Source organism: Lampris incognitus, chromosome 10 (assembly GCF_029633865.1).
Source record: "Lampris incognitus isolate fLamInc1 chromosome 10, fLamInc1.hap2, whole genome shotgun sequence".
NCBI classification, from domain to species: domain Eukaryota; kingdom Metazoa; phylum Chordata; class Actinopteri; order Lampriformes; family Lampridae; genus Lampris; species Lampris incognitus.
In genome coordinates this window covers 46,329,499-46,353,774 of record NC_079220.1, presented here as the reverse complement: position 1 = coordinate 46,353,774, position 24,276 = coordinate 46,329,499, and the positions used below count along the sequence as shown (strand labels likewise).

The window sequence follows — 24,276 nt, the reverse complement described above, 5'->3', positions numbered from 1 at the left end:
AAAACACAGTGCGAGTACAGTACATCCTGCACATTAACCCCAGAGGTCTGCAATATCCTTTCTGGATCATGAGAAAAATATTTTTGGAAATTTTAGCTGCCCATAAAACCCACTAAGTCACAGTTTGCTACAAAACAGTGAATGTGTGAACACAGATTGGCTTTATTGTCAAGCTGCAATCAAAATGAGACGGTATCTTTCACCAACCAGTCAAAACACCTGTGTAACTACACTTTAAACACGCCGCTTGGTTTTCTGGGGTAGAAGTAGAAAAAACAAGCTTTTTGCATTCAGAGGCCACTAGACTGAAAACTCCAACATGGTTTTAATGTCTGAGGGGCCAGTTTTTTTCTAATGTGGTGACATCACCATTATTATTATTACTGGGAACCGATAACAATTAGCAATCAATGGGTCATGATGCAAATGTTACCCTAATGTGTGTAAATCATTTTAACCCTGGAATAAAAAGCGAGGGGTGGGTGGCAGGAGGAGGCTGGGCTGGCGGGACTACAAGTGTGAACCTGTCCACGACGCCACAGTGAACAGATAACGAGACCCCGGTATCAGGTAATTGCTGGCACCCTGTCAAACAGCGGGGGGGGGGGGTATGTTTGCAGTGGTTGTGTCCAAGCTCTGGCTGTGTGTGTGTGTATGTTTAGCAGTATGTGGTGTGTATGTGTGTTTAGGAGTGTGTGGCGTGTGTGTAGTGTGTTTAGGAGTATTTGAATGTGAGTGTGTATACTGTGTTTAGGAGTGTTTTTGTGTGTGTGTGTGTGTGTGTGTGTGTGTGTGTGTGTGTGTGTGTGTGTGTGTGTGTGTGAGATGTGTTTAGGAGTGTGTGTGTGTGTGTGCCTGAATGTGACTCCACCCCTTTCTTCCAACACTCATCAGACCTTAACTCACTCCTCTTACACAATGCCTCCTACATCCGATGGAGAAGACAAGCAGTCCCTCACATAGCGTATGTTCACATGCAGACTAATACTTCAACCATACACTGATAAAGGCTTTGCTCCACCTGCCATGCTTTAATCTGATTATTTTTTATCAGGGAAAGGTCGAAATGGGCCTGAGTATAAAATGACTAAGAAACCAAGACTTTTTTTTTTGAATTCCCCCCCCTTTTCCCCCCAATTGTACTTGGCCAATTAACCCACTCTTCTGAGCCATCCCGGTCACTGCTCCACCTCCTCTGCTGATCCGGAGAGGGCTGCAGACTACCGCATGCCTCCTCCGATACATGTGGAGTCACCAGCTGCTTCTTTTCACTTGACATTGAGGCATTTCGCCAGGGGGACGTAGCGCATGGGAGAGACACACTATTCCCCCCCAGTTCCCCCTCCCCCCTGAACAGGCATCCCAAGTGAACAGAGGAGGCGCTAGTGCAGCAACCAGGACACATACCCACATCCGGCTTCCCACCTGCAGACACAACCAATTGTGTCTGTAGGGATGTCCGACCAAGCCGGTGGTAGCTCGGGGATTCGAACCGGCGACACCCATGTTGGTAGGGAATGGAATAGACTGCCATTCTACCCGAACGCCCCAAACCAAGATTTTTGCCCAGTCATTAAATGTTTTGCTGCAGTATCTAAAAGGGGTTACTTCTGGCTTTAGGAAACCAAGTATGCAAATGCAGTCAACATGTTTTTTATTCATACAGTTACTTGGCAAACAGCTAATGCTCAGATAGGATGGCTAACGCTCAGATAGGATGGCTAACGCTCAGATAGGATGCCTAACTATCAGATAAGATGGTGAATAGGAACTCTGCCATTCTGCAATAACACATAAAAGAATAAACAAGTAAAAAAAGATAGGCAGAGAAAAAGATCCGACTGTCCTGTGTGAGGACCGTCACTTCCAGTCGGGCTGACCATGGACGAGCTGTTTCAGTAGAGTCACTTTAACCCCTCATCAAGAGAATCCACTGATACCCAGATATAAAATAAACTGCTTTATTTCAAGTCACGTAATCACTTGTAACAAAATATTTCCTCAAACTGATTATTTCCATTATCTGGGGTATTGGTTTGTTTGCAAATGTACTCACAATCACGCTAGTACCAAATCACATACATATAGAAATATGTATGTATATATGCTTAAACACACACACACGCACGCACGCACGCACGCACGCACGCACGCACGCACGCACACACACACACACACACACACACACACACACACACAGTGTTGTGTGTTGAAAGAGGAATAGAGATGGTAGGACAGGGTAAACCCTCCATGCCTGCAGGTCAGTTTGCTGGAAAATGGAGATGTGTGAAGGGGAAAGGGTGCTACGGTTTCTCTGTGGTGATGACAGCATGCTTCCTGGGGGGGGGGGGGGGTCCTGGGTTGAGGAGAAAGCATCACTTTGGTTAATGTTGTCGAAGTTGGCTGAAACAACAAGGGAGACTGAATCAATGGTTTAAAACTGCTGTCTCGCGTGGGACTAGGAAAACACTATTTAAAAATGAGGTATTAGTTATAGCCCTCATCTCTAAAACAGACCTACTATATTACCATCCAAGCATATAAAACAGGCTTTTTTCCCCAGCTGAAGCTCCTGACAAAAGTTTAAATGCACTTCTTGTGGAGAGCTGGGTTGTCTAATCAACAAATTCCCCGAAAGTTACTGCAGCCATTTCAACAATCAAATATGTATATATACTGTATAATCTGTTTTCATTAGAAAAGTTATTCCAGTAATTGAACAACTTAAATGACTGCGACATACATCCAGGACAGTTCCACAGGATGCCCCGTGTTCCTTTCCAAGCTCAAATCTCTGACACTGGAAAAGTCAAGAACCACAGTTGCTGTTACTCTGGCACAAGGCCAAAACTCCAGGGGGGGGGGCGAGAGAGAGAGAGAGAGAGAGAGAGCAAGAGAGAGAGCAAGAGAGAGAGGGAGGGAGGTAGGCAGACAGACAGACAGACAGACAGGCAGGCAGGCAGACAGAGAGAGACAGAGACAGACAGACAGACAGGCAGACAGACAGAGACAGACAGAGGCAGACAGAGAAAGAGACAGAGACAGACCGAGAGACAGACAGACAGAGAGAGAGCGACAGAGAGAGGCTGACAGACAGACAGACAGACAGACAGACAGACAGACAGACAGACAGACAGACAGACAGACAGAGATAGAGAGTGAGAGCGAGAGATTTTAACAATACTTTAATAAAAATGACAAAAAAGTCACAACACAATAAGCAGGATAAAGACCAACATGGTCAGTAACATCTGAGTCACAGAATCTGAATCATTTCAGTACACCCCCAAAGATCAGCTCATCATCCACAATACAGCAAAGCACATTTTTGTAAACCACACACTGCGAAAACTTTCAAGATTTTTCATCATTTTGAAGTAGCAAAGATCTACTTTTAAACATGCTTTGAACATTCTATAAACACAAAAACAGCATCATCATCATCCCCAGCTTCCTCCATTCTGTTTCTTCTGCTCAGATACACGACCATCTTTGCACTCCCCAGAATGAAATGAAAAAGCTGGCATTTGACCTTGTTTTTCTGAGTGTGCCTGTAGCCCAGAATGAACATGGGTTTGGAAAAGACTTCCCCAAGCAATCCAAAAACATTTTCCAGCATTGTAAAAAGTGGCAGCAGTCGACAACATTCCATGAAACAATGAAAAACAGTTTCACGATTAGAGCAAAATGTGCAACCATGGCTAACCTCAGAATTAACAACAGACAAAAGCATTAACAGCCACAATACCATGTAAAAACCTCCACTGCAGGTCTGCAGCTCTTTTGACCAATGGTGGTTTGTACAGCGCTCGCCACTCAGGTCCAACACTGTCACTCAGACCCAAGTGAGCTCTCCATGGAGTGTCAGGTTTACCATGTAATTTGTCCCTGTTCAGAACTTTAACAAACATTTTATACACTGACCTTCCATTTGGATCCTTAAAAGAAAACAGAGGAATTCTCACTTTCTAAAAGAGGTCCTGTACAGTCCTTAAAATCTGGGGAAATGTTCATTGAAGGGAAAACATCCTTCTCATCAGGTCTAACACAGCCATTATAAGACTGGATCAACAGTGTTCGCTCACCACTTGTGAGAGCTTCCCTCTGTTTGTTAAGCAGCAGAGTGATGACACGAGTTGATCTCAGTCCCAAGCGGGAGGCAAGAGGAGCTGCATTGTCCATGTTTGGGCCTGCAAGCTGAACTACATGTCCCGGAGTCACCAAGTTCGACACATAACCGCCTGAGCAGAGTTGGCCCCACTTGACAGACTGTACTGAAATGGGTGCCATGTATGATTGGTTCCTGGAGCAGCCAAAACAAAGAGCCGTGTTGTCTCAGTCTCTTTGTTTAACAAATTCCACACCTTGAACAGCCCACAGTAGAAGTCAGGTAAGTCCTTGATGTTAAGCTGCTTCAAGTCCATCAAGACCAAAGATCTGTTCAGTACCAGTCCACCTAACTGACTCAGAATGGTGCAAGCCAGCGACCTCCACACTAACTCAGTAGGACTGTACAGAAACCTTTCTAGGAACTAGAAATGGAAGGTAGCCCCCCTGCTGCTCAGGTGGATCAGGCCCTGCCCTTGGCAGATACAGCATACGCTGAGGCACCCAGTGCAGTTTGTCCCAGAAGAAGTTGACAAGAGCCTGGATCGTAGACAGCAGGTCTGGTAGGGGGTCAACAACTGGCAAGTGATGTCATAAAATTGATGATATCAAGTTGTTAGTGATCAGGACTCGACCTCTGTAGGACATCTTGGTTAAAATCCACTTCCACTTTGCCAACCGACATTTTCAAGAACATTTTCCCAGTTTCACCTAGAAACACTCCTAAATATTTCAGCCCCCCCACCTTCCAAATTAACCCCCCAGGTAAACGGAGCTTTTTCTTCAGTACACCCCCAAACACTGACAGCTTCGCTTTTGATCCAGTTAACTTTGGCTGAAGATATTAAGCCAAAGTGGATGATGTCCCTAACCAACATGTCAAATTTATGTCAGATTCATGTCAGATTTACTAAATCATCTACATAGGCTGACAGTTTTAAAGGTGCACTAACCTGGGATAGTTATACCCTGAAGGTCAGATCTAAGTTTGTGTAACAGAGGCTCAAATGCTAGGGAATACAACATGCCTGAGAGGGCAGAGCCTTGTTTAATTCCCCTTTGCATTTGAAAAGGAGCACTCAAACCACCATTAATTTTCAGCACACTCTGAATGTCACAATAAATCACCTTAATTTTGTTAATAAAGCCAGGACCAAAACCAAAGGCACTCAATGTGATCAAAAGCATTTTCTTGATCAATTGATACGATGCCAGCTTTGAGGCCAAGCATCTTACAGATCTCTAAAAAGTCTCAAATCAGAATGATGTTATCTGAAATCAACCTGCTGGGTACACAGTAGGTCTGGTCACGATGAATCACTTGGTCCATCACTTTACTCAGCCTGGCTAATAACACTTTTGAGAGGAGCTTATAATCAGTGCAAAGCAGTGACACAGACCTCCAGTTTTTAATGGACTCTGGGTCACCTTTCTTAGGCAGTAACGTGAGAACCGCCCTCCTGCAGCTTGATGGCAGATGCCCTCTGGTGAGACTATCATTTAGCACTGTCAGCAGATCCCCTCTGACCACCGACCAGAAAGATTTGTAAAAATCAACAGGTAGACCATCAATTCCAGGAGCTTTCCCACTCTGCATACTCTGCAGAGCAGCATAGAGTTTGTAAGAGGAAAGATCTGCTTCCAACTCTACATTACGCTGCTGTTCAACCTGAGGGAGATCGGTATAAAAACTCTTGAGCCACTGCCTGCTCCTCTATGCACACATTTAAACAGGTTACTGTATTAACTGACAGCACACTTACGAATTGCAGTATGGTCAGTCAGCACCTGCCCAATGTCAGATTTTAAGCTGTGAATGAACCTCTTCTGTCCATTCTTATGCTCCAAACCAAAGAAAAAATGTGATGGGACATCCATCTGGGCTACAAGTTGAAAGTGGGACCTGACCAAAGCCCCCTGAGCTGAAACACCCAGCAGGTTGTTTAAACGAGACTTTTTCACTGCGAGTGCCTCAGTATGGTGTTGGTCTCCTGTGGCCTCAGCCAAGCCCTGGAGTTCCTCTACTTCAGACTCCAGAGCTTTCACTGAAGTCATTAAGGTTTGTGTGACATCCCGAGTGTACTGTTGACACAGTTGTCTTATTTTGACTTTTCCAATACAGACACAAAATCAGATTTTTTATTTTGGTGTTTTTTCCAAAAACAGACAAAAGCATCCTTGAAGTATTTATCCTCTAGTAAGGCTGTGTTAAATTACCAATAGGCACTATTGGGTTTTACACATTTTATAAAGACAGAAACCATTACTAGTGAGTGATCAGAAAAACCAACAGGGCTGATAACACAACTTTTGAACACACTGAAGTGATGTTTAAAACAATAAAAACTATCAAGCCTGGCCATAGACATCAAGTTATCCTTAACATGTGTCCAAGTGTATTGTCTCTGTTTATTATGAGATCCTCTCCACACATCACACAATTCATGAGCCTCAGTAAGATGAACCAGATGACTGTGAGAAGCAGTGTGAGGCTCTGCATGGTTCCTGTCTAACCTGCTGTCCTCAGTACAGTTGAAATCTCCACCAATAAATAAATATTCCTCAGTTACAATTCTCACTAACTTCATTTAAAACATCTAGGAAGACTAACCTCTCCACTCCCACAACTGGAGAATAAATATTAATAAACACCATTTTTACCTGTTCATAAACTGCTGTTAATTTTAACAGGCGGCCTTTAATAATTTCCTCAGACTCGACAGACTGAGGAATAAAATTCCTGGAAAAAAAGAATCCCAACTCCACCACTGTTACTGGTTTTGTGACTTAAAAAGGTCTCACCAGTCCATTCTGTCCTCCAGTCAGCCTCATTATCTGTGGTAACTTGTGTCTCTTGGACAAAAAAAACACATCTAACTTTTTAAGGGCACACAGCTTGAAAAGAGAGGCCCTTTTCTCATCATTCCTTGCTCCATTTAAACTTAAACTACCTATTCTTATGTCTGCCTGTCTGTGAATGTTCTCATTCATCCAGGTCATGGTTATCCAAAGGAATTGCATTGAGTGCAACTGGACTTGGTATATATCCGTGAAGACTAGCTTGGTCTAGTCAGAAAGGCACGAACTGATGAAGCCTCTTGGATGAGAGGCAAAACGTCTTCACGGATATATACCAAGTTCAGTTGCACTCGATTCAATTGCTTTGGATACTTATGTCTGCCATAATACAGAAAAAAATTGTAAAACAGAAACAAGTGGACAAAGAAAGAATAAATGGAAAAACTTGTTCATCATCCTCTAACTGCTTTTTGACCTTTTGATCTATTTTTTAAAACTAAGTTTCCTGTTCAGTGAAAGCTTTCTCCCCCAGACCACCAGGACTTCTCAGAAAAGTCTTCACTGAATCAGGAAGAGTTGTAAATCAGGGAACACTTTTTCAACGTGTACATTTCTAGCTCCCTTACTATCCTGCAAGAACTTCTTAATACTCACTAAAGAGGATCCATTCTTTTTTTGAGTCCACGTTTGCGAGGAAGCTAGAGACTCCACATCACTCTCCTCATCACCTTCACTCTCATCCGACTGCAGACACCTACTCTGACAAGAAACCTTTGTCGCTATACTAGAAGGCTGAGACACCTCATCAGGTTTCCTCTTCTTATCCTTGACATTAGAAGAGTCTTTCTTTATCAGCAGCTCATGTTCCTCCTCCACAGAACATCCTGCTTCATTAGTTTCACACTGTGTGTCCATTACATCACAGTTAATAATATCTGTGGGACACTTTTCAACAACCTGACAGTATCTTTATGTGTAGGGCCCGGATCAGCAGCACCTGAACCCACAGCCCCCGAACTTGCCGAACCCATCAGCAACTGAACCAGCAGCCCCCAGTTTAGCAGAACCTGGATCAGCAGCACCCAAACCAGCAGCCCCTGGATTAGCTGAACCAGGAACAGCAGCACCTGAACCAGCAGCCAGAAACTCAGCTTCACTCTGGGGTTTTTTTCTGCTGCGTTTTTTCCTGCTTCGAGCTCGGTGCTGCAGTCCCAGTTTGCTCAAAGCTCTGTGCTGCCGTCTCACCCTCATTTGGCTCAGCAGTTGGTTTCTCTGGACAGGGACGTATGAGATGACCCTCCATTCCACGGCCAAAACATTTCATTGTCTCTGAAGATACATACACATTGTATTCAAAACCATCCACTCTGAACTTCAATATCAAATTTAACTCCGTGTTGTCCTCAGAACCATAAAGACCTGCCCTCTGAAGGAAACAACATGTTTTAAATGTGGAGATTTGCAGCTCAGAAGAATCAGTTTTATAGGGGACATTAATTTTCCGTGTCTTGTTAGTTCTCTCCGTTGCTAATGAACAGAGGAAGTTTGGACAAAATTACCTTTTTGGCCGGATTAACCTGCAGCACCACCTGAACAAAGGTGTCTTGGATTACCACGCCTTGCTCCACAACCACATTGACTTTATCAATACTGTCAAGAAACTCAAGGACTCCACTATTCATTCTAGATAGACAACACATTAACGCTGGAACGCACACTCACTCTCACAGACTCCCGCTCCCAGCATGCACTCCGAGAGAGACAGAGAGAGACAGACAGACAGAGAGAATGAGAGAGAGAGAGAGAGAGAGAGAGAGAGAGAGAGAGAGAGAGAGAGAGAGAGAGAGAGAGAGAGAGAGAGAGAGAGAGAGAGAGAGAGACAGACAGACAGACAGAAAGAGTGCGAGAGAGACAGACAGACAGAGAGAGCGAGAGAGAGACATAGACAGACAGACAGAAAGAGAGAGCGCGCGTGCACGAGAGAGAGAAAGACAGAGAGAGAGAGGGAGCAAGTGAGAGAGAGACAGACAGAGAGAGAGAGGGAGCAAGTGAGAGAGAGACAAGGGGGGTAGGGGGTAAAATATGAACAGGACAAGCCTGTGAGTGGTGAATTGTACAGGATATTTGTGGTCAATTTCCCCTTGAGTGTGGAAGAAGAACATCATTGTGTACATGTGTGCGGGTGTGTGGGTGTATGTACGTATGTGGGCATGTTAATGTGTGGTTGGGGTTACATGCTTGTGTGTGAGTGCAGAATCAGGGACTTGAAGACATACAGGAATCAGCCAAGGACAGGCAAACAAAATAAAGCCTGAGACTTAAAAGTAAGGGAAACGTGTGTGTGTGTGTGTGTGTGTGTGTGTGTGTGTGTGTGTGTGTGTGTGTGTGTGTGTGTGTGTGTGAGTGTGAGTGGTGGTCTAAGATAGCATTTTGCATGTAGCCAGTGAGAGTGCTGCCTCGGACCATCTGCTTTCAGCAACTCTCCCCTGACTAACGCTCGCCCAGAACACCCTCTTCCTTCCGACTTGCCTCAACTCCCCTTCATCAATCTGCAGCACAGTCGACTTGTCGCCCTGCCTGCCTCTTGGATTCGTTACACACCCCTTTAGGATCAGTTTCCCATTGGTCAGACCTTTGCTTTTTAATTGCATTGACAGTTTAAAACCGATTCCTCTGTTTTGGATTTACATGTGTGACTGAGAGAATGACGGAGGGAAAAGTTTGCTGAACGATACAACTTAGCATGAGAGAAGTGTTTGCAGCTTCTCCTCTTTAAAATTACACCGAATCGGGACGTAAATAGTTCATAGTAACAGGATCTATAGGGGTATGTAAAGCGAGGAGAACCAAAAGCAGGAAACCCTGGAAGGGATTATGTGGAAGGCAGAGGGGGGGGGGGGGGGGGTTGGGGTGCCACTGAGGACCCAGGCTACTTGTCTTGCAGGGGAAGGTTAGCCTGTGGACAGGCACGGAGGGAAGGATGTGTCTGGGCATGTCTTGGTACATTATCCCCCCCTTCCCCACACATTCCATGGGGGTTTGATGACCCCAACACAGAAAAGAGCTTGTTCCTCACTACATGCTCATGCACACACACACACACACACACACACACACATACACACACACGCACACACACACACACACACGCAAATAGAACTATATACACATCTTTATGGGGTGGCAAAAATGTAAACTTATCCATACATCACTGCAAATACATACGTGTGCCCCCCGCCCCACCCCCACCCAGCTTGGTTCAGCGGTGACGACCACTTCCCATTACAAAAAGCACATCTGGAAGATGCATTCCAAGCAGGCTTTTGAAATGTCATAACATTGAAAATAACATAGAACCAACCCCCCGACTCACGGACACATACACACACTCACATATAAAAACAAAGGCTTACATCACCTCGCTTCAGACCTCCAGCTACTGTTAGCAACATAACAACCTGTTGGCTGTAATATCATGTTAGATGTCAGCTCGGCCCTATTACAAACCTCCTGTGCCAACACTTCATAATGAACTGTGGGTTCCTGCCGTAAGGAGTGTCTGAAAACAACGGGAGAATTTGGTCAAATTTAACACGACGGAGCCAAAATCTAGTGTCGCGTCACAACATTTGCCATTTAGGCTGTATTCTGATGGAGGATACCCACCGTTTGAAAAAGTGACACAAACATTTTTTTTTGAGGGGGGGGGGGTGTTTCTCCCTTTTTCTCCCAAATTGTATCCCGTCAATTACCCCACTCTTCCGAGCCGTCCCGGTCGCTGCTCCACTCCCTGTGCCGATCCAGGGAGGGCTGCAGACTACCACATGCCTCCTCCCATACATGTGGAGTCGCCAGCCGCTTCTTTTCACCTGACAGTGAGGAGTTTTGCCAGGGGGGCGTCACGCGTGGGAGGATCACGCTATTCCCCCGTCCCCCCCCCTGAACAGGCGCCCTGACCGACCAGAGGAGGCGCTAGTGCGGCGACCAGGACACATACCCACATCCGGCTCCCCACCCAAAGACACGGCCAATTGTGTCTGTAGGAGGTAGAACGGGGATTTGAACCGCCGATCCCCGTGTTGGTAGGCAACAGAATAAACCGCCACGCCACCCATGTGATTCTCCACATTTTAGAAATATTGAACATCTCCCCCAAACAATGATAGAGAATGTAATGTAGAATGGGGAGAAACAGACAAAACACATAATTAGACAAAACGATAATCTGGACAAAAAGGCATATAAGGTTAACCCTGACCGGAGAGATCACTGGTGACTTACCAATGGGAAAAAAAAACAAAACTTATTCCACATTTAAGTTCCAATCAACATTCCTCCTTTCCATCTGATCAGGTCGGCCTCCGTGGCCATTCCCTCACACGGTGTATGGATCACATGACAGATGACAGGCCTGGCTCGTTTCCTGCTTTGGCTGAGATGTAGGCTTTCACATACATTGACTGGACTGTTGTAGGATATAGGAATGCTACTTTCATCACAAACCCTTTTTATTTTTTATTTTTTTGACATGGGGCCAATGCTACACTTACTCTTCACCTACACTAGCAATAACGTTTCTGTTTTTTCGGAAGGGAGAAGTCAGTGTTTTGGATACAGCTTTTCATATCAGTAACTGGAATATGGAATCTAATTGGCTCATTAGAATCTACAGTGTTTAACGAGCTGATGGCTCTGACAGGTCATGTGCCCTGCTCACTTGTCTCCAATATGGAAGAATGGCTTGGCACCAGGCAATAAGCCCAACCCAGGGTTACGTGTGTGTGTGTGTGTGTGTGTGTGTGTGTGTGTGTGTGTGTGTGTGTGTGTGTGTGTGTGTGTGTGTGTGTGTGTGTGTGTAAGTGATTAAGGAGCTCAGGATAGAGACTTTCCTTAAGGGAAGATTAGTGAGGAGCTGCTTGGTAGGTAGGGAGGGAGGGATAAAGTTGAGTATGATTGCAAGTAAGTATATGTAATTGTCTCGTGAATCCTTATACCTGTTACTGGGAACAGTATGTTCCCATCCAAATGTTGCCAAAATTTTTAGCCGATTTTTGAAAAGTCAACATGCAAATTTGTGGCATGGTGGTCTATTCTGTTGCCTACCAACACGGGGCTTGCCGGTTTGAATCCCCATGTTGCCTCTGGCTTGGTCGGGTGTCCCTACAGACACAACTGGCCGTGTCTGCGGGTGGGAAGCCGAATGTGGGCGTGTGTCCTGGTCGCTGCACTAGCGCCTCATCCGGTCGGTCGGGGCGCCTGTTCGAGGGGGAGAGCGGGGTGATTGGCCAAGTACAGCTGGGGGGGGGGAATGGGGGGAACATGCAAATTCGTGTGTTTGCATGGAGCGAAAGGCAACATCTCTTTTCCAAAACCAAACTGTGTATATGTGGGAATAGGTCAAGAAATCTGGAAAGGAAAACAAACACACTCGGAGAACACAGAACAGTTCCCCCGCTGTGTTGGCAAGCTGAAATTGTTGCAGACTGGTTATATTGGTTTAAATTGGTCATTTGAATTGAATTACTATATCATCAATGATTTACTCTCCAGGAGATTCAAAACATTCTGCCATACTTTTCATAAAAAAAAGAACTTAAATAGAATGTGTAATTCAATGCCACAATCTAATCAACTGTTGGGAAATTATCAGTGAGAAATCCTACAGAGATATCTTACTAACAGATCGATAAACAAACAACCGAGGGAAAAAACTTAAACCTCCTCAGTAAAACAGAGCACCAAAACCCAGGTTATCACCTCCCTCTTGGTTCTGTGGTGTACTGATTTGTCTTTGTCTGTTGAGTTGTGTCTGACTTTATTATGGATTATTGCCTACGGTGTTGGTTTCGCTATGACGTCCTGTTGCCAAATACGACATCGTCAGTCAGCGTTAGCATGAATGCACCGTCTGGATGTTAGAGGCGTGCACGTCTGCATCTCTGCAAGTCAATGCCAGCCACAGCTGAGTGCAATGAAGGAGTTTAAGTGTACCTCCACAGGAGCATGGCCTGCTCTTATCGTCTTAGATGGTGTGCTAAGTTATGTCCGAAAAGCAGAAAAAAAAGAAAACTAGAAAAAAAATAACAAAACAGCAGCATGTGACAGTTACAATGTTCTGAGAAATAAGTTTTTCTTTTCCTACATGTGACAGATCAGACAGCTAACATGACATCTAGGGGCGTCCGGGTGGCGTGGCGGTGTGTTCCGTTGCCTACCAACACGGGGATCCCGGTTCAAATCCTCATGTGACCTCCAGCTTGGTTGGGCGTCCCTACAGACGCAATTGGCCGTGTCTGCGGGTGGGAAGCCGGATGTGGGTATTTGTCCTGGTTGCTGCACTAGCACCCCCTCTGGTCGGTCGGGGCGCCTGTTCGGGGGGGAGGGGGAACTGGGGGGAATAGCGTGATCCTCCCATGCGCTACGCCCACCTGGTGAAACTCCTCACTGTCAGGTAAAAAGAAGCGGCTGGCGACTCCACATGTATCGGAGGAGGCATGTGGTAGTCTGCAACCCTCCCTGGATCAGCAGAAGTAATAATAATAACAATAATAATAATAATTATTATTCATATAGCACTTTTCTAGACACCCAAAGCACTTCATATTGAAGGAGCAATTATATACATATTATACATGTATACATATATAAAAACAGTTTCTTTCCGCAGGCTGTCATTCAAATGAACACTTTTTCCTGTTCGATTACCATCTGTTGCAATTCAGCTCACTGGATTTTACATCACTGATCCGGTCGTGCAGTATATATCATAGAATCGGGACCTCATCTCGGGGGTGAGAAGGGATGAAATCAACTGAGGTGGTAGAGCAGTGATCAGCAAGGCTCGGAAGAATGGGGTAATTGGCTGGATACAATTGGCTGGATATCTGTATTTTTTTTTTTCAGGGGACTGTGTTGTTGGGAGGGAGAGGGATGTGATGGGGGGGGGCTGTTATATACCCCCTCCGTTCTTGTTTGTTATATTTTGTCTTTAAAAACCCAATAAAAAATGTACAAAAAAAAAAAGAAATCCCTGTGTGTGTGTGTGTGTGTGTGTGTGTGTGTTTGTGTGTGTGTGTGTGTGCGCCACTTCAAGATGTGCTCGTAGTTGGTAAACTTTCTTTAGGCCTTTGGCTACTACGATCAGCTACACCTAACAACATAGTTCAACCTAGTTCATTCCCATTCATCAATGTGCTGCCCTAAGCTTTTGTGCACCAGATCCCAGCCAAACAAAGCATTCATCTTGCAGCACGGGTATGCTGAGATGCCCCTATCCATAGCTGTATGTAGTCACTCAGGACAATGGTCGGTGTCTGGATAATTATTTAAAATTCTTAAAACTACTTTAAAAAAAATCACCTATAAATGAGAAAGGGGGATAGATAAAGAAAGAATGTGGACATTTAATGGTGTTGGTTCTGGTGGACGTTATGGGTGCAGAAAACATACGATAGACAACTTGATGCTAATGAGTGCAAACACAGCCAGAGCCAGGCATCGCTGCTCACCTGAGAGATTCAAAGATCTGCAAACACACAGATAATGGACACTCAAGTGCGGGTGGGATTAGAGTGTGCGTGAGACGACTATTTCGTGATAGCATCAAACAAGAAGAGCCTATTCATTGTTTGTGAGAAAAAGGCAAAACAGTACAGTCTTTCTCAGATTGACAGAGGGTTGGAATATTCTTCTGTTCTTCTGAGTGTGAGGGGGAAAAAAGCTAAGGTTGGATGCAGGGGGTTCACAGCCCGTTCTTTAGCCGGAGCGTTCAGAGGTCTGGGCACCGAGGGAGAGAGGAGGAGGAGAGCCATTCAGTGTACCACCGATGCAGCAGAGACTCAGAGGGCCTCAAGATGGCTGTGGCTCAAAAGAGGAGAGCCTTGGAGTCATAAGTAGCTAGCCATATGGACACAAGCTGGGGTCTGACCAGCCCCGGCTGGAGGAGGGTGTATGATGTCGAAAGACCAAACACCCCATGGTTCCGGGAACATCACTGAAGATGTGTCCAAGGGCATCAGTAATCCCATATAAGGATTTCTCATCTTCACCAACTAGCCCTCTATACCTCTTCAGAGACACAGTTAGGAGTGCTGAAGGCCTCATTGCTCGAGTATGTACAGAGATTTAAATACAGAGATACTATCAGAACAGATTATATAATTTAGCTGACATACCCTTGGTGCATACCGTTGGTGCAAAACCACCGAATGCCCAGTGTTGATTAAAAGTACAGATACCTAAGCCCACTAAATCTGATTAACAGGTAAAAATACATGCTGGTAACCTGAAGATCAAAAAGGGCCATTCCATTTTACATTTATTGAGGAAGTCTGGCCATTCATGTGTAGTCACTAATTGGGTTGATTTAGTGTTTTTCAGATCATTTCACAGCCAATAATGAAGGTGGTCTGGAGAAATATATCAGGGTAAATGATAATGTAGGTCTTTGCAATGGACTTCAGTTCAAGTGAAGGTTGTCAAAGATATAACACCCAAGTGCAGCACAGACACATCTAGTAAATACTTACATACACATACACTACCAAACGATTTCTACCTTCTAACTTTGCCTTGGGATGGGCGATATAATATTGTTCACAATAATACCAGTGCAATTTTAAAGCTGCATAAGAAAGACCTTTTTCACAAACATGGCCGACTACTTCCTGTTGCCCGCAATGTTAAAAAGCCAACTTTCTTTGAGAATCACAAAATGCAAACAGCCCCGGAATTAACGTTAGCCTATAGTATTCTGTCACCCTTGATCAAATCTCTTTTTCATAGATGCACAGTTGTCCAACAGAGACAAAGACATGTCAGTAACAACAACTGTGTTGTGTCATACGTTGTGCTGAAATATTTTTTCATTTGTGTATAACCAACAAAATCACAGCATTCGACTTCAATTTAAATAGCATAAACATTGCATACACATTAGATACATGCTTGTCTATAATTATGTAAAATAAATCACTTCCCGTGTGCCAGTAAAAATATCACAGAAAAGCATGGGACGTGCTCAGCAATCCACAAATAGGTAAATCAGCAAATCCATGTAAAAAGGTTGTTTTTTTATTTACATTGGTACTTGGGGGGGGGGGTTAGTGGCCATTAGTGTTAACTAATGGCCATTAAAAGTTAATATTTTACCATCAAAAAATTCCCAGTGCAGCTTTAAAAACAACTAGGCTATGCTTTTGGGATAATATGAATATGTAATGTAAAGATGAGCAGTAACCCCTGCTTTTCAACACACGGTGGTTTTCTGGTGTGAGCATACTGTGGTTTGAAGTTGCACCGGGACGTAATGATGCAAAATTATAAGTTGAGTAACAACAAGCTAGTTAGGAGGAATCAGAACATGGCTGAGCAAGTGCCACTGGGAACAAGATGATTACTAAAAAGGGAGTCACTTCCCAGTTAGCAATTTTTGGGAGACTAGCCGGGTGAGTAAACGTCTAGCCGTCTCGATCCAGCTTTGGGTGAAAAGCGAAAGTCTGCGAGACGTCTCTTGTAAAACGCCTTCTAGTCGCAGTGCAGATAGCTCTTAACGTTAGAATATGGTTAGTGGGCGTAGGTAGGTATTATAAAATGCATTTGTTTAAACTTAAATATGATAGATATTTCATTTAACTGCTTGAGCTAAGAGGAGTCTAGACTTTTGGATTCCTCAAACAATATTTTTTTAATGTTTAAGATTGTCTTAGTCAGGCTAGATGACCAGATAGGACACACTGCCCATTCGGCACTCATAATCGCAGATTGGAAGGAGGGGACGCTACAATGGATGGGGCAAGGGACTGTGATCTCTCTTTTGTTCGCTCAGACAAATTTTTCGGAGCAAATTTCATAGTAAAGTTGTTTACTGCTTGTATGTTTTTTTTAGTTTTTTTTTGTTTTGCTTTGGTCTCTCTGTTTTTGGAAATCTGGATGTGTTTTTGTCTTTTGTGTTGCACTGCTGTGGGCTGGGTGAAGCGAAGTTTCGTTTCTTTTGTGTACTCAAGTACATGATGGAAGTGACAATGGGTTGTCCTTGATTCTTGATTCAAATGCGACGATATTTGTCACACTGTACATCCCCGTCTCTTTTGCAACACTAGGTACATACAAAATGTCCTTTTCAAAATAACAGGACAATTGATCTTGATACTGTCTTGTTACAGTGCTCTACGGTGACAGAAACACTCGAACACTCACATAAACCCGGCAATAACAGCCATCGCTGGCTAGAAGGTGAGGTCATTTGTTTAGCCACATAGATAAACACCTGTCAAAACAGAGAGATATGGAAAGAGGGGAAGAATTAGAGTGAGAGGGCAGCTTTTGTTCTACTGTCCCTGCAGGGTCTCAGCAATGATGGATCATCCTGTGGAAGACAAGTTTCCTCTTATTTAGTCCCTTCTTTCCCTCGCTCTTTGTTCTCTTGTGCTAAATATTTGTAGTTATTAAAGCATTCCTTTCATTTGTTCCATAAGCTTATCTGCTTTTCATTTTAGCCCTTTATTTACTAAGTCTTTTCGTTTAACTTGAATCACTTTCATCATTCTGTTCCAAATCTCCTTCTTGCTCCCTGGTTTTTGAATTGGTGCGATGATGGAAGCCATAATGGTTGCTACAACTGCACGATCTGAGGCACACGGGGCAGCGTTGCAACAGAGCAACCCCGAGACGCCGAAGGTCTAAAATTGGCAGCGGGGGTTCTCGTGGGGCTCAGTAGTTTGGGTTTCCAAAATATTTTAGATGCAAGCTTAAATTTGTTACAGGTAGAAATGCATGTGGTTGCTGTCATATGAGACTGGCTACGACCCCCACGAAACAAAATACATAAGAGCCTCTCAAATTATACACAGAACACAGCTTTTTTCCATTTGTCACTCTGGCCTGAGGACTGCAGGTCTGATCAGGTATGAAAGGAAGTATTGGAATGTAAAATCACACCATTACTATAATTAGCATAAGTATTGGCAGTAACAGCAAAGTAAAAAAAAAGTGCCAATATTTAGCATTATGTAAAATCTTATCATAGAGTAACAAACAATTTCATGGACATATCTTGTTTGGCCTGAGCAAAACATCAGGTCCTGACTTTAACTTAATGGATACTTTCAAGTATTTCACAGTTGGGGATGTTTTATGTTAACAGTGATAAAAGAAGAGTAAAACCATTCATCGATATGGAGTGGGTGCTCATCATGTCCTGCTAACTAGTGTAAAAATCATGCCAGTGGCTGCTGTCAATTCGTATTGAATTCTAGCGATACAGAAAGAAACTTCCCTTATAAAAGTGGAAATCTTTTTAAATAAACAGCTTGTTCAAAAGCCCATTTTTAAGCTGTACACTTTTTTTGTATGCTTTCTAGTGAAATACATTTATCCTCAACAACATATATTAACAGTTCTTCATTTCATGAAGCCATTTCTACAGACAACATCATAGATTTCCCATTGGTTGAAGGGGAACACCCTGGTGTAAAGCCCTGCACGGCACTGTTTTCTTAACCCCACTCTGGCTGCATTTCTGACCATTACTGCCTGCACAATATAGTTCCATTGATTTTGTGTCTTCTCCCATCCCGCAGGGACAACACGTTATTTTACTGTGTAGTATTAATAAAGACATGCGTACCTGTCAGTAATAAGGTAGCAAAATTAGGCTCTAGTGCATAATTACATTCATAGTAGAGCAATAATTACAGTTATTCTAGTGTATTCATGCATATTCCAGTAGTAGTAGTAGTAGTAGTGCAATCAGTACACTACACCTATTCTTTGGCAAAGTTACACTGTATTAATTTATTTTAGGACATGTGGTGTTGGGCTGTGTTTGTTTGTTTTGCTGAAGTTGTTTTATTTTTTTCGTTTCCCTGTGTACTTTAACGCACTGATCAGGAGTATTTCGTACTACAGTGGTTGGGTGAGGCAGAACATCTTTTACATTGGGGTGGCATGGCTCAGGAGGTAGAGCGGGTTGTCTAGTAATCGGAAGGTCGCTGGTTCGATCCCCGACTCCTGCAGAGAGCGTGTCGAAGTGTCCTTGAGCAAGACACTGAACCCTTAACTGCTCCTGATGAGCAGGTTGGTGCCTTGCATGGCAGCCTTCACCATCAGTGTGTGTGTGTGTGTGTGTGTGTGTGTGTGTGTGTGTGTGTGTGTGTGTGTGTGTGTGTGTGTGTGTGTGTGTGTGTGTGTGAATGGGTGAATGTGAGGAGTACACTATAAAGCGCTTTCAGTGGTCTGTAGACTAGAAAAACTCTATGTAGTACAATGCAGTCTGTTTACCATTAAATTTGCCGTATTTAGCGGGTACGTTAACAATGTGTTGAACTATGTCAATAAAGCCTTTCACAGCAACAAAGTCATATGGCCGAATGTCTCTACAGTGCGACTCATTTCTCGATAGTATCTAGTTTAATATGTGCAGGAAGAAGTACTTTATCTTTGAAGGAGAGCTTACTTTGACCGGGGAGAATGGAGCAGGCATGTCGCTTCAACCCAGAGCTGCCACATTTGTGCCCATTGCAGATCAATATTTGCACATTTGTCGCAACACATTTCAGTTCATTTCCATCTTTGTAGGCTACAACTGAGAAATTTTTCCAAATGTCAGATTTGCCTTTCCTTTATTTTGTATTGTATTGCTCTGATCTTCTTTTCAACTTCATTTGTTGACTCCATCCTTCTGGTTAGCGCTAGCTAAATCCTGGCACCCGGTTTATTTTTCGACCGATTGCTCCTGTGAGATTTGCATTGGGTCTTGTGGGATCTGCGGGATCCCAGTCTCAGTGCAGTCCTTTACCCTGGTGGACTTCTGGTCCCAACCCAATTGATGATTTACAAGTCGACTATAAAGCCGCATTCAGACACAACACAATTTGGGCTGCGCTCACCTTTGGGTTCAGCGCAGAGGACAGCGCAAAATAGGCACAGTTTTCAAAACTTCTAGCGGGACTTTTCAAAACTCCAAGCAGAAGTTTGTCATTTTGTTGGTGTCAAAAAAACTGAATCATTTCTCAATTAAGAAACTTTAATAGGTCTGTAGCGCTATTGAGGCGAAACACTTTGTAAACCATATAACAAACATAGGCTATGTTTATCATACAGGTGACACATATTGCCTAACTACAAGCTACCTGACTGTTAAAACACATCTGATATGCCTACTTGGTTGGAAACGCGTTTCCAAGCGAGGGTTTGAAATCAATATTAAAATTAAGATTAAGATGTACTTTATTAATCCCCATAGGGAAATTCATCCTCTGCATTTAACTCATCCCAACACACACTGGAGCTAGCAGCAGTGGGCAGCTGCCGTGCTGCGCCCGGTGACCAACTCCAGTTCTTCTTGCCATGCCTTAATCAGGGGCACAGACAGGAGTATTAACCTATGCATGTCTTTCTTGCCGAGGTCTCTATACAATTTTAAACATGTGTTGTACAACTCAGAGAATTCTGACACACACAATATTAACTTTTCCTCCACTTTGCCTTCCGTGCCTGGCTGGCTCCCTCATTGTTATTGGCTGCACAGGTATTCATCACACCATTCTGCTGTGCCCAAGGTTCAACCAAGTTGAACCCGTTGTCGCATTGTGTCTGAAAGCTCCTTAACATGTAAAACGAAGTTTGGCTTAGGACATATTTTAATATATAATTACAAAATAAATTTGAGGAATGGTTGAATGAGTAATTTTGAACCCCATTTTCAAACTCTGCCAAAGACTCTACTGCTGTCCCAAGGGCTTGAGCTGGAGGTTCAAATGGATAAGGCTTAGAAACCCCTAAACGGCATAAGAGCTGTGAGATTCCATGTCCATCTCCATAGTGTAGCCTAAACTAAACATGTAGGTGCAGTAGTGAGACTCTAAGCTGAGCAACTCTGTGACACTCCATGCAGGACGGCAGTAGGGCGGCTCAGTGGCTAGCACTGTTGCCTCACAGCAAGAAGGCCCTGGTGCCACCTGGGCCTTTCTGTGTGGGGTTAGTATGTTCACCCTGTGTTCATGTGGGTTTCCTCCCACACCAAAGGCACGCAAGTTAGGGGTGTACTCCTCCACTGTCTCTAGATCTGAACATGCTGGAGAAATGGCTGTCCTTTGCTTCTGATAGTCAAGCTGGGTGAAATGCAGTAGACAAATTCTGGGTATGTGTAAAAATGTACTTAATTAGCACATTAATTCCCCTTTTATGAGATGTTTTAGAGGCAGGGGAAGGCTGAGAATAGGCTGTTTCAGTGTTCACGCTTCTATTTAAGAGCATTACTGCAACTCTAATTTGGTTCATAAGTAGTGCTGGTTCAAAGCATAGGTGACAACAGTAGTCACCCAGAACGCAATCTGTCTGGGTGCTTGGCAGGCCGAGAGAAAGGAAATCTCTGAATTAGGATAGGTTTGGAGGAAATAAATAAAGCCTTACATAGAGGGGCTATGGAGGGGAATACATTAACTTTCCTGTTAATTTTCATTTGATGCAGACTTCAACAAGCGAATCTAATGCTTTTTTTCTGGCTGTATTAGGCTAACTAGCTATTTGGCTCCAGCTAGTTAGACACAGTTAAAGCTTAACCCTGAAGAGTTATAAGTAAACAAATGTCCTTTTTCACACTTCCTATCACCAGCATATTTAAGACAATAACTATATAAAATGATGAATGATTTTGTAATTTCTAATTTTATTGGTTATTGTCAGTAAGGAACTTCCCAAAAAAATGAAGACACAGTGCTCAGCATTTAACATCTTAACCATAGCAGCTGAATACGCAAGAGCAAGACAGGTAGCTTCGAGTTGGAGGACGAAGCAAAGTAAATGTAGCTAACAAGCATATACTGCAGATCAAACTCGCCCCTACCAATATACAACAACATTAACAGATTCAGCTGGGTTTCAACCATGTTACTTCCTGCAGTGGTGGTAATGGTGTTGACACAGCAGCATCAGATCTATTTCATATCGGACAGATCGCCCAGATTTTAAGTGGTCAAAAATCAATGCAATTACCAATATCACCAGAGGTATCAGGGATGATTGTAGCTTTAACTTACTAAACTAAAACACGTGCAATGAAGGCTGCAGCCATACATCTGTTGGGGAAAAACAGACGTTATCTGCAGTCACCAAATCTAGTTCTGATTCTAGTTTGAGCTTCAGAGATTGACTGCACAGTGGGAATAGGCTCATCATTTGGTATAGTTGGTACTTCTCAAGTCAGTTATGTTGCTCAGGGGCAGCAAAATGGCAAAACAGACTGCCAGGCAGGCTCACAGAATACCAAATAATATCATACATTCAAATTCAGGTCTTGGTCGTAATATCCTACATCTAAATGTTAAAGTATAAAATTAGGATTGATAGAAATTAGTATAAGACCTCTAGGAAGAAAAGCAACCGGTGTTCAGAACTCAGTATTACTTCCTTGCGAGTACTTAACTGGTATTTTGCCATTTCTACCAGTCAGATAAAACCTTACTTGAACTCTTGTAAACAGGATTTGATGTTTGTGTTTTTCAGCTGGAGTTTGAGAAACCCTGCGTGTAATATTGATGGGATGTTGGTTTGTAAACACCCATTGATCGGGCCGCAGCTCTGGCTCAAGCGGAGACCCTACTCGAAGTGGAGGTAATGCAGATGAGAGGAGGGCTATGTGCTCACCCAACTAATGACAGATGAAGAGTGCAGGGGACACACAGTATGGAAGGTCTGTCAGAAAACCACACTGTCCACTGTAACAATTCAGAAAAACAGGTTGTTGCTATGGGGAAAACTGATGGGGAGACCAAGGCAAGGTGAACAGATTCACCAGAATTATGCAACCCTTAATACAATACACTACATCACTCTCTCTTGCTCTCTAACACAGACACTGCTCTACAGGGGATTTGGATTTATAACTCAACACACTAAATAACATATGGGAATGTTTGATGAGGTGAACTGAGAGGCATTTCAGCATATGCAAATGGACAAATGTAAACGCAATGAGAGGATGACATTTTGAAAACGCAGAATACCATGAGAGCCAAGAAATATACCTGCGGCTGCCTCTAGCGATGCCTCATTATTAAGAAGTGCCTTTACAGTCCAATAAAGGATCGGCCTGAGGCCAGGGCTGTTCAGGGGGTACAATTATCCCATCTCTCTCTCTCTCTCTCTCTCTCTCTCTCTCTCTCTCTCTCACACACACACACACACACACACCTTCCTGAGGGCATCCACTACAGTCAGACACACACACACACACACACACACACACCTTCCTGAGGACATCTACAGTACAGTCAGACACACACACACACACCTTCCTGAGGACATCTACAGTACAGTCAGACACACACACACACACACACCTTCCTGAGGACATCTACAGTACAGTCAGACACACACGCACACACCTTCCTGAGGACATCCACTAGAGTAGTCACTCTCTCTCACACACACACACACACACACACACACACACACCCCTTAGCTTGCCTCTGTAAACACTGCCGCTTTTCACACTTAGTGCCGACTTCTTGGTGACAACATCCTGACCTCCCTACCTTGTTCAAAGACGAAACAAATCTCTCGTTATAAAAACGAGGCATTACGCAAAACGTGTGTCGTCCAAACAAACTAAAGAAAACGAGATTCCCTCATAGTTAGCGAGAACTTTTCGGGCTGAATTTCACTCAAACGGACTCCGCCGGGTGAGAGTGGTCGGCGGGTCGGTTCGCTGGCCGTCTCCGTAGTTACGCAGACACCCCGCTTACCTTCAAAATCCGATAATATCCCCTCAAGGTGGTCGTTCACGGACAAATCCGACATCCTGATGCTCGCTGCGCGTCGCAGATCCTGTACGGACGCCGCTCTGAAGTCGAGGGGGGGAAGGAAACGAGGGCCAACAGAAGTAGGGGGGCTTTATGTAAAGCAAAACGCCCTTTCGCACAACATAAAGGACACTCCTGGAGCCACACAGAGGCGGTCAAGGGTTGACTGCTGCTGCTGCTGCTGCTGCCGCCGCCGCTGCAAATGTGGCGGGTCCGGGTCCGCTGGGCGACTTTGGGGCAGAGTGCGGGACTGTGGTTGCGTAGGCGCCGCCTTCTAAACCCCCCCCCCTCCAACCCCTACCTCCGCCTCCCTCCACCGGGAGGGGTGTTGCAGGGGGAGCTTGGGGACGACCGACCAAACAATCCCCCTTTCCTTCAAACTCCTGGAGATTTTGGAGTCACAAAGTTTTCTTTTTCTTTCGTTTGCTTTTACATTGCGTTTACTAACTCGCCCCCCCCCACACACACACACTTCCCCACCTCCCACTAACAGGTAACTTAACTAACTGATTGGGTGACCAGATGCGAACAGTCCTAGTGCAGGGCAACCCGAACATTTGGGGACAGA

The 24,276-nt window shown here is 44.1% G+C and overlaps 1 protein-coding gene across 1 annotated transcript in view; it reads right to left on the bottom strand.

Moving 5' to 3' along the window:
* The window catches only part of septin12 (septin 12), a 128,876-nt gene extending 104,941 nt beyond the window's left edge, over positions 1-23,935 (bottom strand). Inside the window, exon 1 of the mRNA XM_056287544.1 lies at positions 23,652-23,935. Within this exon, the coding sequence (XP_056143519.1) occupies positions 23,652-23,706 (55 nt within the window). The 5' untranslated portion in view covers positions 23,707-23,935. The remainder of the gene's footprint in view (positions 1-23,651) is intronic.
* Between the last annotated feature and the right edge of the window lie 341 nt (positions 23,936-24,276).